Raw genomic sequence first — 14,818 nt, 5'->3', positions numbered from 1 at the left:
TTCGATCTTTGTCTATAAGAGCATTTACAACCTGAGTCTGAGTGTTCTACGCATTGGCCGGGCAAACTTACCGGCCAAGTGCGGCCGCCATTTTCGATGCCGTCCACCTTGACTCCGTGATAGGGGCCGAAGTGACGTCCCTTGGGAAGCGCCTTCAATGTGAACACTCCCTCCGGTACACCCTTGACTGTGGACTTGCCCGAGGTCAGGAACTCGAACTTGCTCATACCGACGAGACTGGCGTCTTCCGGTTTCACCTGCGTATATTATTCAGCCGTGTTCACCAGCCGCTGTACTGCATACTGGGCCTTCGCATACACACACATCACATTTTCTGCGCTGGCTTTTAGCGCTAGGATTGAGCGTTTCGCGCCGTATTCACGGTCGTCATCCCGGCACGTGTTTGCGATTAAGTGACCTGTAGCCCCCCCAAGAAAAAGTGCGCGAGAAAATGGGTTGACTCGTGCAGCGCGCCAGAAGAGTGATGTTGGCGTTTGTGAAGTGTAGTACAGATAGAACCGGCTGAAGCTTGTGCCCTCCAAAAATGCTCGAAACCGTGTATACGGCGTAGTTAATATGTAATATGTAACACATAAATGAGCGGGCCCTATGAGTTGGCGGATGATTTGGCACGCACATGACATGATGCATTTTTGGACTGAGTATCGCGTTCAAGCAGGTATCGCCGTATTTTTGTAATATACTCGACGTTTTCTATTTTTTTAACGATTAATCGGATTTGCATCATTCATGTCCCGAAAAAGCAATCAAATGCAGTCGAACCTCCTTACAGCGAAACTGCTTATAACGAAATAACGGATATAACAAAATAAAGACGATTCCCGTTGTAAGTTCGATCAACAATGTCTATAGCAAAACAATCGTTATAACAAGTAAACCACCGGGCACCTTCAACTTCGTTATAACGAGGTTCTATTTGGGACGCTAAATGTGCCGCACGGCACGAAACGTGATGTCATTAACGAACGTTAATACGTTAAGACGTTACAGAAAGGCATGAAGTCCGGTTATGTATAAAAAGTCACATAATCTTCGGGCTGAAATGTTTTTCGTTATCCTCAAGTGGAAATCGGAGTCATTGTTTGAGGACAGACCTGCCTCTTGAAGAACGCGAGCGCCCACCAGCAGAGTTCCTGGGCATGTCCACAAAAGGTGGTGGACAGTGGTGTCAGAAGTGGGTGTATCGCAGTGAGGGCATTTTTCCGGCGCAGGAATCTTCTCACTTTGCCACTTGTGCCGAACTGCGGTCGTAAGGGCCACTCCGATGGGCAGCCTCTTCAGAGAGACCTCCTCCATCCATGATAGGTTGGGAGGAAGGGGGTGGGTACACGGGGGAATAAGAGCACGTGTACGCCGCCTGAGGGAGGCTGAAGATGGTGAATGTGTCAGAAGAGGATCTGGTGGCAAAGAGGCAGGGGGAGTTCGTGGAACGTCCGTTAAACGAGATATGTCAGGTGCGGTGCTATCGACATCGGTGCGCCCTTGAACCCAGTGCATGAGTATAGGCACCGCGTAAGACTTGCAAGCAGCATGTATGGCCTGGGATACCCGAAGGGTACCACAAAATTTCTTTAGATGCTTCAAAGCTCCTTAATTGTGAATCAGTAAATAGATGTACCTGGTTATAAGGAGGGTCGTCAGGTAAATCTGCTATGGCATTTAAAATCGCTTGCAGCTCCAAGGGAAGAGATGATGAATGGTCAGTCCATCAACCGCCAAATTCGAACTTCTAGCTGCAGCAGCAGTGCTCGACACGGTGGGCACGTTGCGATAACGTCACAAGGTCGCATGACCTCTTTCAGCCAATCAACGAGTTTTATTACATCTGGGGTGGATTGTACTCCTCACGTAAACAATATTGTTCCCATATTGAAATTTGGCCACATATATGCTTCAATTAACGAATGCCGCCATCCGCCGTAAAATGCCAGTTCTTTACAGCTTCGGTAGTTGATTCTGGGGCGCGATTGAGCCTTTTAGAAATAGGGAACACCTGTCAAAGCTCTCCAAGAAAGGTGTTATAAACGTCCGTGTTTGCTTCACTTACCTCGCAACTCACGTCGGCCAATACTGTGCCGCTGGTGGAGTCAGCACGCGCGACCATTCCGCTTCCGTCATAAGCTGGAAGACAGGATTTGATGCATATTTTTAGATGAGGAAAGATCGCAAGCGTAGCAGCTTCGCTGGTAAATGACTTATCGTGGCAGTAAAAAGGCCAGGTATCTCCAAAAAATAAATACTGTTAAAATCACACTATTGCTTTTACTCAAGCGACGGAAAATGAATATGCAGCTCGAAAATCCTGAAATCAACTATAGACAGCGAAATTCCACAGGATGCGGGTCAGCGGAGAACAATATTTTAGTGAAGGCGCGTCACCCACACACAAGACAGATGTTGAGGGGAAAACTATATACTGTCGGCCCCAAAAGTTTTCGGCGTGCGTGTTCTCGAAAAAAAAAATTACTGTTGCGCCGCCTAACGACCCAGCCTTCCAGTATCATCTAATGACGCGTGATCGTTTCCACACACCTTCAGACATTTCACGCGATTAGCGTACGTCGCTAGATACAAAAAACGTTTTCCGCATAGCCGCAACCCGTAATCTGTCACCTTTTGCGGCCGATAGTACTTGATAATCCGCTGATACGAGCCGAATGAGCAGCAAGGCGTGCTACAGAAATAGTGATGCTTTTTTTCGAACAGATGCATCCTGCAAACGTCTGCCGCCGATATCACAGTGTTCTAACCATGTACCAGAGCCATTCTTCACACTGAAAGCAACCTTCTGTCGCTTTGCAGAGAAAAGCGAGCACGCGACCCCGCCCACACAACTAAAGTGTCTCTGTCACCGCGGCACCGGCTAGGAACGTCGGTCACGTGATGTGCGGTCGCCGCTGCATGGAAAAGGAAATCCCTCCGACGTGAATACGTCACATCCCCTTCCACAGGAGAAGCACGAGCGAAAAGAACCAACACTGCTTCCTAATTACGTATTATGTAGATTAGCGAGGCAAGCACATAGAGGACTTTGCATATTCGTTCGTCTAATTACTACGGTATCAATAACTATATGCCCTCCTCCATGCAGGCCTCTCTTTCTGTCTCATGTCAATCGCCAGTTGTAAACTTACGTTTTTCTTCACGCTGCTCTTCTCGTGAGGATGGCTCTTCGGGCTGATCCGGACCGCCGCTCCCAGGAGCGTCCCAGTGGTCCGGAAGCATATATTCGGGCGCAGGCGGGCATTCGCTCCCACTCTCCTGTGGTCGGATGACGTGCTGATATATTGATTGCTGTAGTGAAGTCTTACATTATACGAAAAAAATGCGATCAAAAACGGTTTTTCGCTCAAAAATGCTTCTGTCCAGAATTTCTAGGTATATGAATAATTTTTTTAAACCCTCTTCGAGAAAAAAAATAGTAAATACGGCGATTGTGTTTGAACATGGTGCCAAATGTTCGAAAACAACTCGAAAACCTAAGAGCGCAGTTGATTCGTTTGGAAGCATTTTCAACATGTACTACTTGATTCGCTCAGCGAATCGAGTAGAAATTAAGGCATCCGATCAGCTATCTAAAGATTTCGGATATTCACCCTCTCTACTGATCGGAAATATTCGATGCACTGAGGCCGCACTAAGCAATGCCAATTGCAGCTAACAACTACAGGGTAAAATTGAAAATAATGAGGAAATTTTTTATTACAACGCCAGTTGATAATTTATCGCGCTCGTTTCATGACGTGCGTCAAGTAAACGGCATGATTGCTTATAAGCGATCACTGTATGTCACAAAGCCCTTTTTTTTATATCACTCACTATACCCGCGAACAACGGGTAGTGAGCTATTCTTTCCTCTCGTCCGCTATGTCGACCGGCACATTTAATGCGTGCACGAGTTTTCCGTTCCGCACACATACGCAGGTCGGAACTCCGAATAGCCTGAAGGAAGTCCCTGCCGCACCAATCACACTGACAATATAAAATAGGGTAAAGGAATTGAATATTAGCGCGCAGAATGTGCAGGTGCAGTTCAAACACCTAGCGATAGATATGCCGCTGTGACGCATTCTTTACGGTTGCAGAAGGCTGAGCAAATATCCCGGGATCGTGTCATGCCACGTGTACTGCCTTGAGGAAACTGATGAAGTTCAAAACGCCGATCCGCCGAAATTTTGGTGCAACATATTGAAGCCTGACTGTTCAACGTTAATCGAGGAGTTCAAACTGAACGTCTTCAAACCTGATGGCATTTTTATGACCCACACAATTTCCTAAGCGTGCCCCGCGGTGGCTCACTGGATATTGCGTTCGGCTGCTGACCCCTAAGACGCGGGTTCGATCCCAGCCGCGGCTGTTGAATTTCAGTGAAGGCTAAATTGTAGAGTCCGGTGTACTCTGCGATATAAGTGCGTGTTAAAGAACCCCAGGCAGTCCAAATTTTCGGAGCGCTTCACTACGGCGTCTCTCATATAGCATTGGTCTCTTTGGGACTTCAAACCGCAATAGAAACAAAATACAAAGAAATTTATTAAGCATTAAACACCAGCTCAGGACATCAGGTTTGGCTATGCAAAGCAGATCAAGGGAAAAGGAAGAGTGAAGACGGAATGTTGTCCTCACCTCATTGGGCTCGACAGCCATAGGTTCCTCTTCTCCATTGGCAACAGCACCTTGAACGAAATGCATGCGGACATGAATAAGGTGTGGCGAAAAGCGCAGCCGCATATTCTAAATGTGAGATGCTTACACATAGTCGCTTTGTACAAAACACACCCGTGCATTTATCAGCTCTGTTGACAAAATTCGGTCTATCGTGTTACACACGCGCGAAGCTCACCATCTCTAACTGGGTCCAGGTCGTTGCAAGTTTACGGAGCCTGATCTGTCATTCCTACATCGCGGACGTTAGGGCGGGATTGGCTATTTGCCTAAGCGTGCCTTCCTGGGGCAATTTTTAATGCAATATTATTGGAAGACAAATCGGGAGCAAAAATGCGTCGTCGGTCCTAAAATTCGCCGACTGGCTGGAGGAAAGTGATGTCACCAGGCCAGATATTGGCATTGGCTGGAGACAAGTGACGTCACCACACTGGAAATTACGCCGCTTTCGGTAAAGGCATAATATGCGTCCTTCCAACGCTATCGCATTGCCAATACTATGTGATTAGGGGTGGCTGTGAATTATCTATATAATGCTGCAGACATCTTAACCGCGTCCGGGAAGGAAGGACACACAACAGAAAGAATTTGTTTACATCTGTCATCACAGAAAGCCCCTAAACAACGGTTAAAAGACCTGCTTACACATTGTAAAAAAGAAGACCCCTTTAAAACAGGCAAAAAAATAGAATGTAAATATTCACTTCAGTTGATATTCTGAAGAAGGCTCTCATCACTCTACTCCTAGAACGAAAATATTCTACTCCGTAAGCCCAAGGAAAATAGCAAAATGAATTATTTTATAGGGCAAAATATGAGGCTATGCTGTAATTGAGCTGGTCGCTAGCGCTGTGCGTTAGTAAAAACTGAATTAAACGAGCAGGGACCTATGTATTTTGCAATTTATTACCTGTTAGCGGGCCATGGACCTTGATGTTAAACACTAAGAGGTTTGATTTTGTGTTTTTGCCATTCCTAAATTTGGGCAGCTAGTTCGTTTGTGACTATAAACTTAACAGCGCGCCGCTGTACATTGTCCAGTTGAGCTGTCCTCATCTTTTGTGAAGATCCAGACCTTATGGCACCAGAATTATGCGTGTCAAGATTCTCGGCACTTTTTCTTCTGGATTTAGGCGCCCCTTTTCGGTTGAAGCAAAGACTGACTTGATCTGATACGACTCGGTTTAATACCCCTTTTCGGTTAAAGTTAAGACTGACTTGATCTGATACGACTCAGTTTAATAGCAGCGAATTCAATTTTTGAGCGTGCATGGCAAAGGACGTCGTTCGGCCACACCGGCCGTCCGCACGAGCTCCTCTTTACGTGACGGAGGTCTGCACGGAACTATGTCTCAGAGATAACCAAAACAAAATGCGATAACCGTTCACCTCTTTGTTCTTAATTACGCTGTCGTCTCATAACTATTGTCATGCAGTTGGCATGACAGCGCAGACGCAGATGCGAATGTCATCAGGCAAAAATTCTCGGTAAACTCGAAATGTTTAAGGGGCGAAATTTCGCTGGCAAATACAACTCGGTGAAGGTTAAGAGCAGCAGGTGCGCTCGGAGGTCGACGCAGGTGAGAATAATCACCGCTCTAGGTCGCGCTGAAATTATAAAGGCTATGACGAACCTTCGAGATATGGTCCCTGAAACGTTAAGGAAAATTTACAACATAATTAAATCGCCTTCGTGCGTCTACAGTTTTTTCAGGCCAATCTGGTCAAGTCTCGTGTAAGAAAAAAAAATGGCAAGACTGTGTGCTCGGGGCAGTGAGCACGGAGCATGAACAATCACAGGTTTTCAATCGTGCTGCCAATGCATTGACCACCTGTCAGTTGTGCTCGCAATGCGTGCTAGAAATTCGATGCTATTCAACTACCCTACAAGAAAAACGATGCTTCCACTGCATGCCTGATTTTACATATCCTACAATGATGATACAGCTCTCGACAAATCAGTCGTGCGCTAACGCAACCAAGGTTCTAGCAGCGACTAAAACTTATAATTAACATGTTTTAACTGTTACAAGGAGTACAAATTTACCTTTCCTTTCCATTATTGATCTATAATTGTCGACGTTTGCGTAGTTCTTGGTGTCATCCGGGAGTTTACGCCATGTTTCTTCAGAGAAGTATGCAGGCTTCAAGCGATAGAAATATTCTGTCGCCATTTCTGCTGACACAATAAATAGAAAAGGTGTAGCATTGATAAGTGTAGCACACGAGAATACTTCCTGAACAAAAAGGGTTAATCGAAAGTTAAGGACAATGCGGCGAGCCATGGAAAGGAAAATGATAGGTGTAACGGTAAGAGACCGGACGCGGGCAGAAAGGGTGAGGGAACAAACGTGGGCTAATGAGATCCTAGTCGAAATCAAGAGGAAGAACTGGGCTTGGGTAGGGCTTGTGATACGAAGGCAAGATAAGCGCTGGTGTTTAAGGGTAACGGAGTGGATTCCAATAGAAGGCAAGTGCAGGGGGGGGGGGGGGTGGAAGGAATTTAGGTGGGCGGATGAGATTAAGAAGTTTGCCAGGATACTCTGGTGCAGCTAAAACGGGAGAGGGTTAATTGGAGAGACGTGGGCGAGGCCTTTACCCTGCATATTTCGTGGTCAGGCTGATGATGATGATGAGGCGCAATGGCGGGTTCAGACAATAGTGGCGGAAGTAAAATGGAAAAACTGCATTTCTTTTGCAACTGACTTGCGAAGGAACACCATCGCAAATGGCTCGGTCATTTCCCGATGCAGCTATCAAGCGTCTCATAGACTGTATTGTCATCACTGCACGCTTATCCGTACAATCCGGAGTCACTATGGCGACTACTCTCACCTTCCTCCTCGCGCGATGGTCGTGGGCATGGCGCCTTTTGTTCCTCATTGGTGCTGCCTGTACCGGGAGCCACACACTGGACTGCAGAAAATCCAGTAGTGGAAATTCCCGATACGTTACTGGTCCTGGTCGGGGCACCTTGCGATGCCTGAAAAAACTGCACCTGCAGAAAATCATCCGCAAATCATCGCGTTCTGTTTTCTTTCAAGGTACGTAGATACCGATTGCTGAAAGCTCAACGCTGCACGGATGGTACAGTGTATTGCAAGCACAGAGCAACAAGGACATTTTGCGTATTTATAGGCGGTACTTTCTGAACGTTGCTCGGTGTTTTCCGTGGAAGCCAATATGTGCTCAAATAATCCAGCAGGCGATTTCTTGCAGGTGCCCATGGCCAAGCTTTAAAACAAATGCAGAGAGGAATAACTTGTCCCGCTTGCTACGTAGTGTTCGAATTCGGTATAAGCCTTATTCTTGTCAATCGGAAGTTACACAGGCGTTACTAGGCACGCCGCTTTTATATAAGAGACCACTATCCCAAAGACCTCTTATTCTGGCATACAGCGGACCTTTGGACAATCAGCTCGAAATTAGCAAACGCAACGAGTCGAAATTACTTTAGACGGCGCGCACGAAAAGTCATCCACATAAGGAGGGTAGGATGAGAACGGCGTGCAACGCTTGTCAGTGATGAAAATGTACTCACAGGCTTTACATGGCCGGCATTTTTGCACAAAAGTTTGGAATATTCAAATAATGGAACCTGCTGTTACGAAAATATTTGAGCTAATGTTGTATTCTTTGGAAGCGAAACAATATATTTCTTTTAAAGTTTCTGCATTCCTCGAATCGCAGAATTTAAGAATGCCATAGAAAACCGATGGGCAACGTTTTGGGCGATAGCAAAAAACGTTAAAAGAGAGAACTGTAATAGCTAAATCTTGCACTATATCACAAAACTGGTTTCAAGAAAAAATTCGTTCAAAATTTATTCTGTGTGGACTTGTTGGTCAGGATTCACTTTGCGCCAAATAGCTGCACCAGCATGTAGTGACTGTGTGAAGTGGATCGTGCTCGCCTTGATAGCTTCAAAAGCAATCCCATAGGCCCGGAAGCACCCGTTTTGCACATAACGTGCCCATTTCGATCGACCAGGTCAATTGAACTACAATCTGCAGTCAACAGGAAATGCTCGGAACTTGAATTTAAGATCTCATCCCTAGACATCACAAACATTTCGAGCACTGAGGGTCACTCGCACGGCTTCCAACCTCCTTTTAATGAAACCTGGACAAGGCGCGTTCGCATTTCAAATGAGGCGAAATGGACATTGCGACTAAACTGAAAGTTTCGTACTGCGCGAAAGACAAATTGTTTACTGTTTACCCACGTTGACGCTTCAATGTCGAGGGTGTAGTTTTTGCAGGAAAAGAAACTATTAACCTCTGAACTTCATTAATTTTTATGAGCTGTGCGAGGATTTCCATAACAGAGTGGAATGTGGCCCTTACCTGTCTGGCCTTTGGTCCGACAATAGGCGGTAATTGTTCGCCTGTAACGTACACTCCTGGAACGAAGTAACAGTGCAGATGAGTCTGGAGCGTTGCAGACAGTGGATTTTCTTAACCAGATGTGCAATGTTTCCACCTGCGCAATAAACTTGTCGCCAGCCAGGCTACAAGTGCCACGCTCCATCTCTGCTCGGCCTCGGCCAGCTTAATATTTTTTTACGAGGGCAAAAGCGGCTTTAGAACCAAAAAGGTCAAACCCTGTTGCCGGTACCTTTAGGTTAGCAAACAATTTCATCAACGGGAATTTTGATCTCTAAGCTACTACTATTTCGCACGCATGAAGGGAAGTGCTAGAGATGCTACAAGCAGAGAGTTTCTCGTTATTAGAGAAAAAGCTGACATCTACCATGGAAAGACGCAGAAATGCCGGAGACATGAGCTTTCGTATTTGGCTTGGCAATTTTTAGGCAGGGATACAGCTGCAACGACAACACCTTTCTCGCGGCGAAGCCTCGAAGAAGCGCTGTCAAAGGGGAACACGAAAGAACAGCTCACGACAATACAGCATGCGACAAAACAGCGCACAAAAAACAGCGCAGCGACAAAATATCGCAGGAAAAAAACAGCGCCGAGAAAAAATTGCGCAGGGAAAAAACAGCATGGCGACCAAACAGCGCAGGGAAAAAACAGCGCGCGTCATAACGGAACGTCGGACAAAACGGCACAGCGACAAAACAGCAAAATCAACCTGTCAAAGGTTCCACACGAGCCTGGCACCTAAGTGGCACTGGCGTTAAATTCATCGAAAAAGTTCAGAATTGCACATTTGAAGTATTTTATCGTGCGCACAGCGGTCAGCATTTCGGCAAAGCCTCCACAGGTATACCGCATCCGAGGCAGAATGCACGTTTTCGGCCGAACACTAGCGAAGGCAGATTAGAAGCCTCGTCTTACGGCATTCTCTACGTGGATGAAGCACTGCTCAAGAAACTCGCGCAGATAGTGGTGTGAGTTCTCAACGCAGCTATCGGTGCGGAATTCTAGAGCGCCTTGTATAATATACTGCGAAACATGGCGTCTCCCATTTGAGCTCAAGTCCTTCGCTTTCGTGTACATTTTTGTCAAGATGTACCATCAGTATCGCGTGCAAACGAAACAAAACTTTGTTCATTCAAAGCAGCTCTTAAGGGTAAGAGTCTGCTTTTCTGATTAAAAACACAGCGTTTTAAATTAACCGGCCCGAGATTAAGTCTCCTCCAATTCAGGGTGTCTCCTGATGTGTCCCTGTCTAGCCCAATCACGAGGACTACAAAGCGCACCTGATCGTAACGGAGCGTGTTCATCGCCAGGAAAAGGTATTGTAGTTTGGGAGCATTCGACCCTGACGACGCGATTGAAAGAGCGAGATACAATTATATCAACCTGCTCCCGAGCAACACGCGTAACGTTATCCGACACTTTGTAATTCTAGAACGAATGCGTAAATATTGTCACAACTGCACATTTCTTTCCTTTCTTGGCCAGCCAGTCCGAAAACGACCAAGTGCTCCTTTCTTGCAGTGGTCGGCGGAAAGAGTTTTCATGATATTAAGGTGCTTGAGTTGGGGGAACTAATCTTTTGTTGTTAATGTAGCACTCCCCGCAAGCGTTAGTGCATTTTTACCTTTTTGGATGCTAAAACACACTTCACCGAAATGCTGAATACTTCAGTGAGCCGCGGCTGCCAGAGAGAGTCGGCGCGCGGCTGGGTCTCAGCTGCACCATCGTCGGCTGCATCAGCTATCTCAGCTGCATCAGGAAGTGCGGCTGTCTCAGCTGCATCATCCTCGACATACCGTATCTCGGCCTCGCCTCAGCGCTTTTTATTTGTTTATTGGGATGATTGGGATAGCATACTGAATGCCGAAGCCACAGGTGAGGACAGAGACCAAGGAAGTTGATATGACAATTTGTACCCGCCCATAGATTCATTCAGGTAATTAGTCGGTCAACAGCCCGACTGTGGGCTCGCAGTCAGCATCGACTTGCGCAACCTAATCACCAAAAGCAGAACAAGAAGAGATAAAAATCGCTGACACACAACCTACAGCGCTTTTTGATGTCCGTGTTTCACAGCACGCATGGTGGCGTAAAGAACTCTATTACGCTCAGCGCTGTTTCCAAGGGGAAACGATGAGCCCTTTTCGAGATAGGCCTGGTCCGGTTATTTGGGTGATCTCCATCTCAACGCGAACCGGAAGGTTGCTCAGCGAGGATTTTGAAGTTGTCAAGCTGTCGACAATATAAATTACGTATTCACCTGTTATGGAGTGCGCGAGATGCTTGAAGATTGCGGTTCTCGCGGCAGAACCTGGCAGGTTTAATTCACGCCACAAGTAGCCTCGGTTGCTTTATATTCAGCGCGCCTTCGCTCTTCCGCGCTATACCTCTGGGAACTTTCGTTAAAAGAAGTTTAAGTTCATCGGAAGTAATCTATCGCGGCTATTGCTGCCCTTGAAGCACCCAAATTCCTCGCACACGCACATACTGAAACCCCTCCACTGACGTCTGTGGAAGCTATGTACTTGCATCGCAAACGCAGGAGGATATGCGATTTAAAATACAAACGGCAGGCACCGCTTTGGGTCACAATCTATAGGGAATGGCGCATAGGAAGGATGTGGTATCGGTACAAACGACTGTTACCGCTTATTCCGGTTATGGTCGTCTTTAACAAGAGGAAATCTTCACGCGGTTCGTGCACCTTGAAAGACGCCGCTTGGTTCCAGCGATTATCCACACAACTAGCTGCTTGTCTCAGGTCGGGCTGTACGCTCACTATATGCTCGTGATCTTGTATACTGTGTGCCGGGAGATGCATTAGAGCGTCCCGGCCATCTTAGGGCGGGTTCCTCACGACAGCTTTGACAGAAAGAATGAAAGTATTTCCGAACAACAATAGAAAAAAAGGTTCGAGAGGAAAGCCGCAGCCCCGCACGCACTGCTTCTTACAATGACTGCCGTCTGAATAACAGCTAGTATATATTTCTTAACGCGCGCATCTCTGCCAGTCCAAAAAATTGCTGATGGTTTAGCTCTGGTTAACCCTGGTCGAAAGCGAAAAGCTCCATCTCCCTCGTTACGTTTGTGGTCGAGGAACTGGCGGTCTCCACGGTCTCCATGGCACACACCTAGCTTTAGGCTAAACGTATAAAAGTTCACCGGTGTTTTATCCAGAACAAACTTTGATGCCCTGCGCATGAGATTCCAGACCCCGCTCTCCCGCTTTGCTCGGTGAAGGTGTGTGACATCACGCAGGGAGTAGGCAGCATACCTTGGATGCCGCCTTTCCTCCTCTCTGCAACGCGGTCACGGCGAGCACATATGCCGCTCTCCACGGCAGGAGTGGCATCGATCCCACATAGCCTTCCGCTTAACGCATCAAAGTGCACCAGCGTTTTATGCAGAATCCACTTTCATGACCTGCGCATGCGATGCCGGCAGACGCTTTCCCGCATTTTCCCTTGACCGAAAGCCAAGGTCAAAGGTCAAAGTCGAGATAGATGGTGAAACAGCCGCTAGTGTCGCCTGCTGTAGCTGACATCATGTGTCGAATCTGACTACCACCAGTTATGCTCATGGCTTCACCTCTAGCTACATTCAAGATCAAACTTGCGGCCCCGCTGTACTCTAGGTACTTCCAAGTTGAAGCTTGCGGCACCGCTGAAAGCTCGAAAAGCTGGCGCTGCGAAGATTTTCGCTCGAAAAGAAATACGCAGCTACTCACCTTCCTCGAAGCGCCACACTTCTCGCGAGGCTGGTTCCACTGCAGCACGCGGTCTTCCGTTGCCAGGGACTATACTGCTTCGGCTCCTCGCTGCAGATTTGGGCACCTGAAATTCACGGGTGTACATAGAATAGGGGGGAAGTTGTTGCCCTAGCTGGAATCTGATCGCTTATAAGGCGATGCGGCGCCATAAGAGGAGTGAGTTTAGCATCGCAGGCAACGCTCCAGAAAGTCATCAGACCACGTGCGTGTTCCCAAGCTTACCGGAGCACACGGTTGAAGACCCCTAACTACCAACGAGCTCAGAGTTGGGAATTCAGGGAGCCAAAAAAATTGAGTGTGGGCTCTCGATGCTTTGAAATGATGTACAAGCCTGCTGATTCCGCCATCTAAAACAAGGTGGCAATAGGGACAGAGTGCAAAGCTTGAAGGCATCATTTGCCTCTCGCAAATCAGGCTTAAAATATTCTCACGCGCATTCTATGTAAATTGTATTTGTAAGGGGAGATGGTAAGTACCGCAAATTGCCAATACCTCTTTCGCCTGACCATCATCGTACCATACACAGAGGAAATGCTCCAGGAGCTCGCAAAATTTCAGACAGATTGATTTCGCTTCATTCAGTTCAAAGCCCTTTCTCAATAAAATTGTTTTCTTTTTCATGTCTTGGGGCAATCACGACGTCAGATCAACAGGAAATTTAAGAACCGAGCATTTAGTCATCTATAACTTACGGTGCCAAAGAGAGCACCCTGATTCTTCTATCGCCATACTGCATGTGCCAACCTCCCCGCAACCAGACGTTAATCTGAAACATATCCTTTATTCCTGCCGTGTAGCAAAATTTAATCCCCTTTAATCCTCACTCCGCACCCCCATTCAACCGCGCCTGGCTCACATCTGACCAGCTGACGGACACACTGGCCTCGGTATCTCTGGCGCAGCATGTACTCGACGCTTAGTGCTTTCTTTGAAGCTTTCTCTTCCTCCCAGTCCACAAAAAATCTATAGTGCAAAATAGCATATAGCCTTAACACACTTATGTCGTGGCACTCTTTCTTTCTAATGTTTACAATAAAAGAATGTACTTGTTTTGGGTGGAACATGAACCCTGTAAATAAACCACTTATAGACATTATTTGCAAGAGTGTACAATCTCTCACATTATAAAGAAAGTGTGAGCAAGATGGGGCCAACTCAGAGCGGTCCTTCGAGGAAAAAAATAGTGCTACACAGTGACGGATGCTAGGGTGAAAATAGAGCGTTCATAACAAGTAATGAGTCACAACCACGCCTTGATTGTGGTGCCCATGCCCTGTCAGTCGCATACCGAATTCGCTGAGCCAGAGATCGCACAGAATCCAAGACACCCCCTCCTCCTAAGTCTGCGCGTCCAATATAAAGTTCAGTGCCTACACAGCGTAGTCCGGAGAACGCGCTGTCACATCGCAGCCACTCTGTCAGCATAAGAAAAAAGGCCGGCCTTTAGCTCCAAACTCTCAGATTCTGTACATTTTGCAGGAATTGCATTTCGGGAAGTCATTCATTCTATGCACAATCATCGAATGAAACCATTTGGCATTAAAAATAGGTACCAAATAGGACACAACTAAATTTCAATATCTAATCCGTGGTTTGGATGACATGCAACTGAACCCACAGTCATAATGGTGTCTTCCTTCCTTTCTTACATTCTTTTTTTTTTATCTGAAGACGTGCCTGTTGCCATGATTGATTATCCACCCTAAAATTTTGTTCCCATGCATTTGTTTAGTTTAAGCGATTTACCTGCCCATATCACTTTATAGTCTAGTTATAATACTAGCGTTGAAAAAAATTTCGCAAAATTAGGTAGAAGATTTCGCGTATATGTTTGTTTAATTATTCTTGCTTGTTGTCGTGTTTTTTTCAGTATTATGTTGTGACGAATACTTGCTTTTCTTATGCTCCTCCCACTCCCCCTTATGTAGTACCCTCGAAAGAGGGACTTGAGGAAACTTTAACCAATAAATAAACGCACGCT

At 46.5% G+C, this 14,818-nt stretch overlaps 1 protein-coding gene across 1 annotated transcript in view; it reads right to left on the bottom strand.

Moving 5' to 3' along the window:
• Positions 1–227, bottom strand: part of LOC144114459 (zinc finger Y-chromosomal protein-like) — a 44,075-nt gene extending 43,848 nt beyond the window's left edge. Inside the window, exon 1 of the mRNA XM_077648246.1 lies at positions 72–227. Within this exon, the coding sequence (XP_077504372.1) occupies positions 72–227 (156 nt within the window). The remainder of the gene's footprint in view (positions 1–71) is intronic.
• Positions 228–14,818: the final 14,591 nt, after the last annotated feature.

The sequence above is a fragment of the Amblyomma americanum genome, chromosome 1 (assembly GCF_052857255.1).
Source record: "Amblyomma americanum isolate KBUSLIRL-KWMA chromosome 1, ASM5285725v1, whole genome shotgun sequence".
Taxonomy (NCBI): domain Eukaryota; kingdom Metazoa; phylum Arthropoda; class Arachnida; order Ixodida; family Ixodidae; genus Amblyomma; species Amblyomma americanum.
The sequence above is the reverse complement of the archived record's forward strand: the minus strand, read 5'-3'. Positions and strand labels throughout refer to the sequence as shown.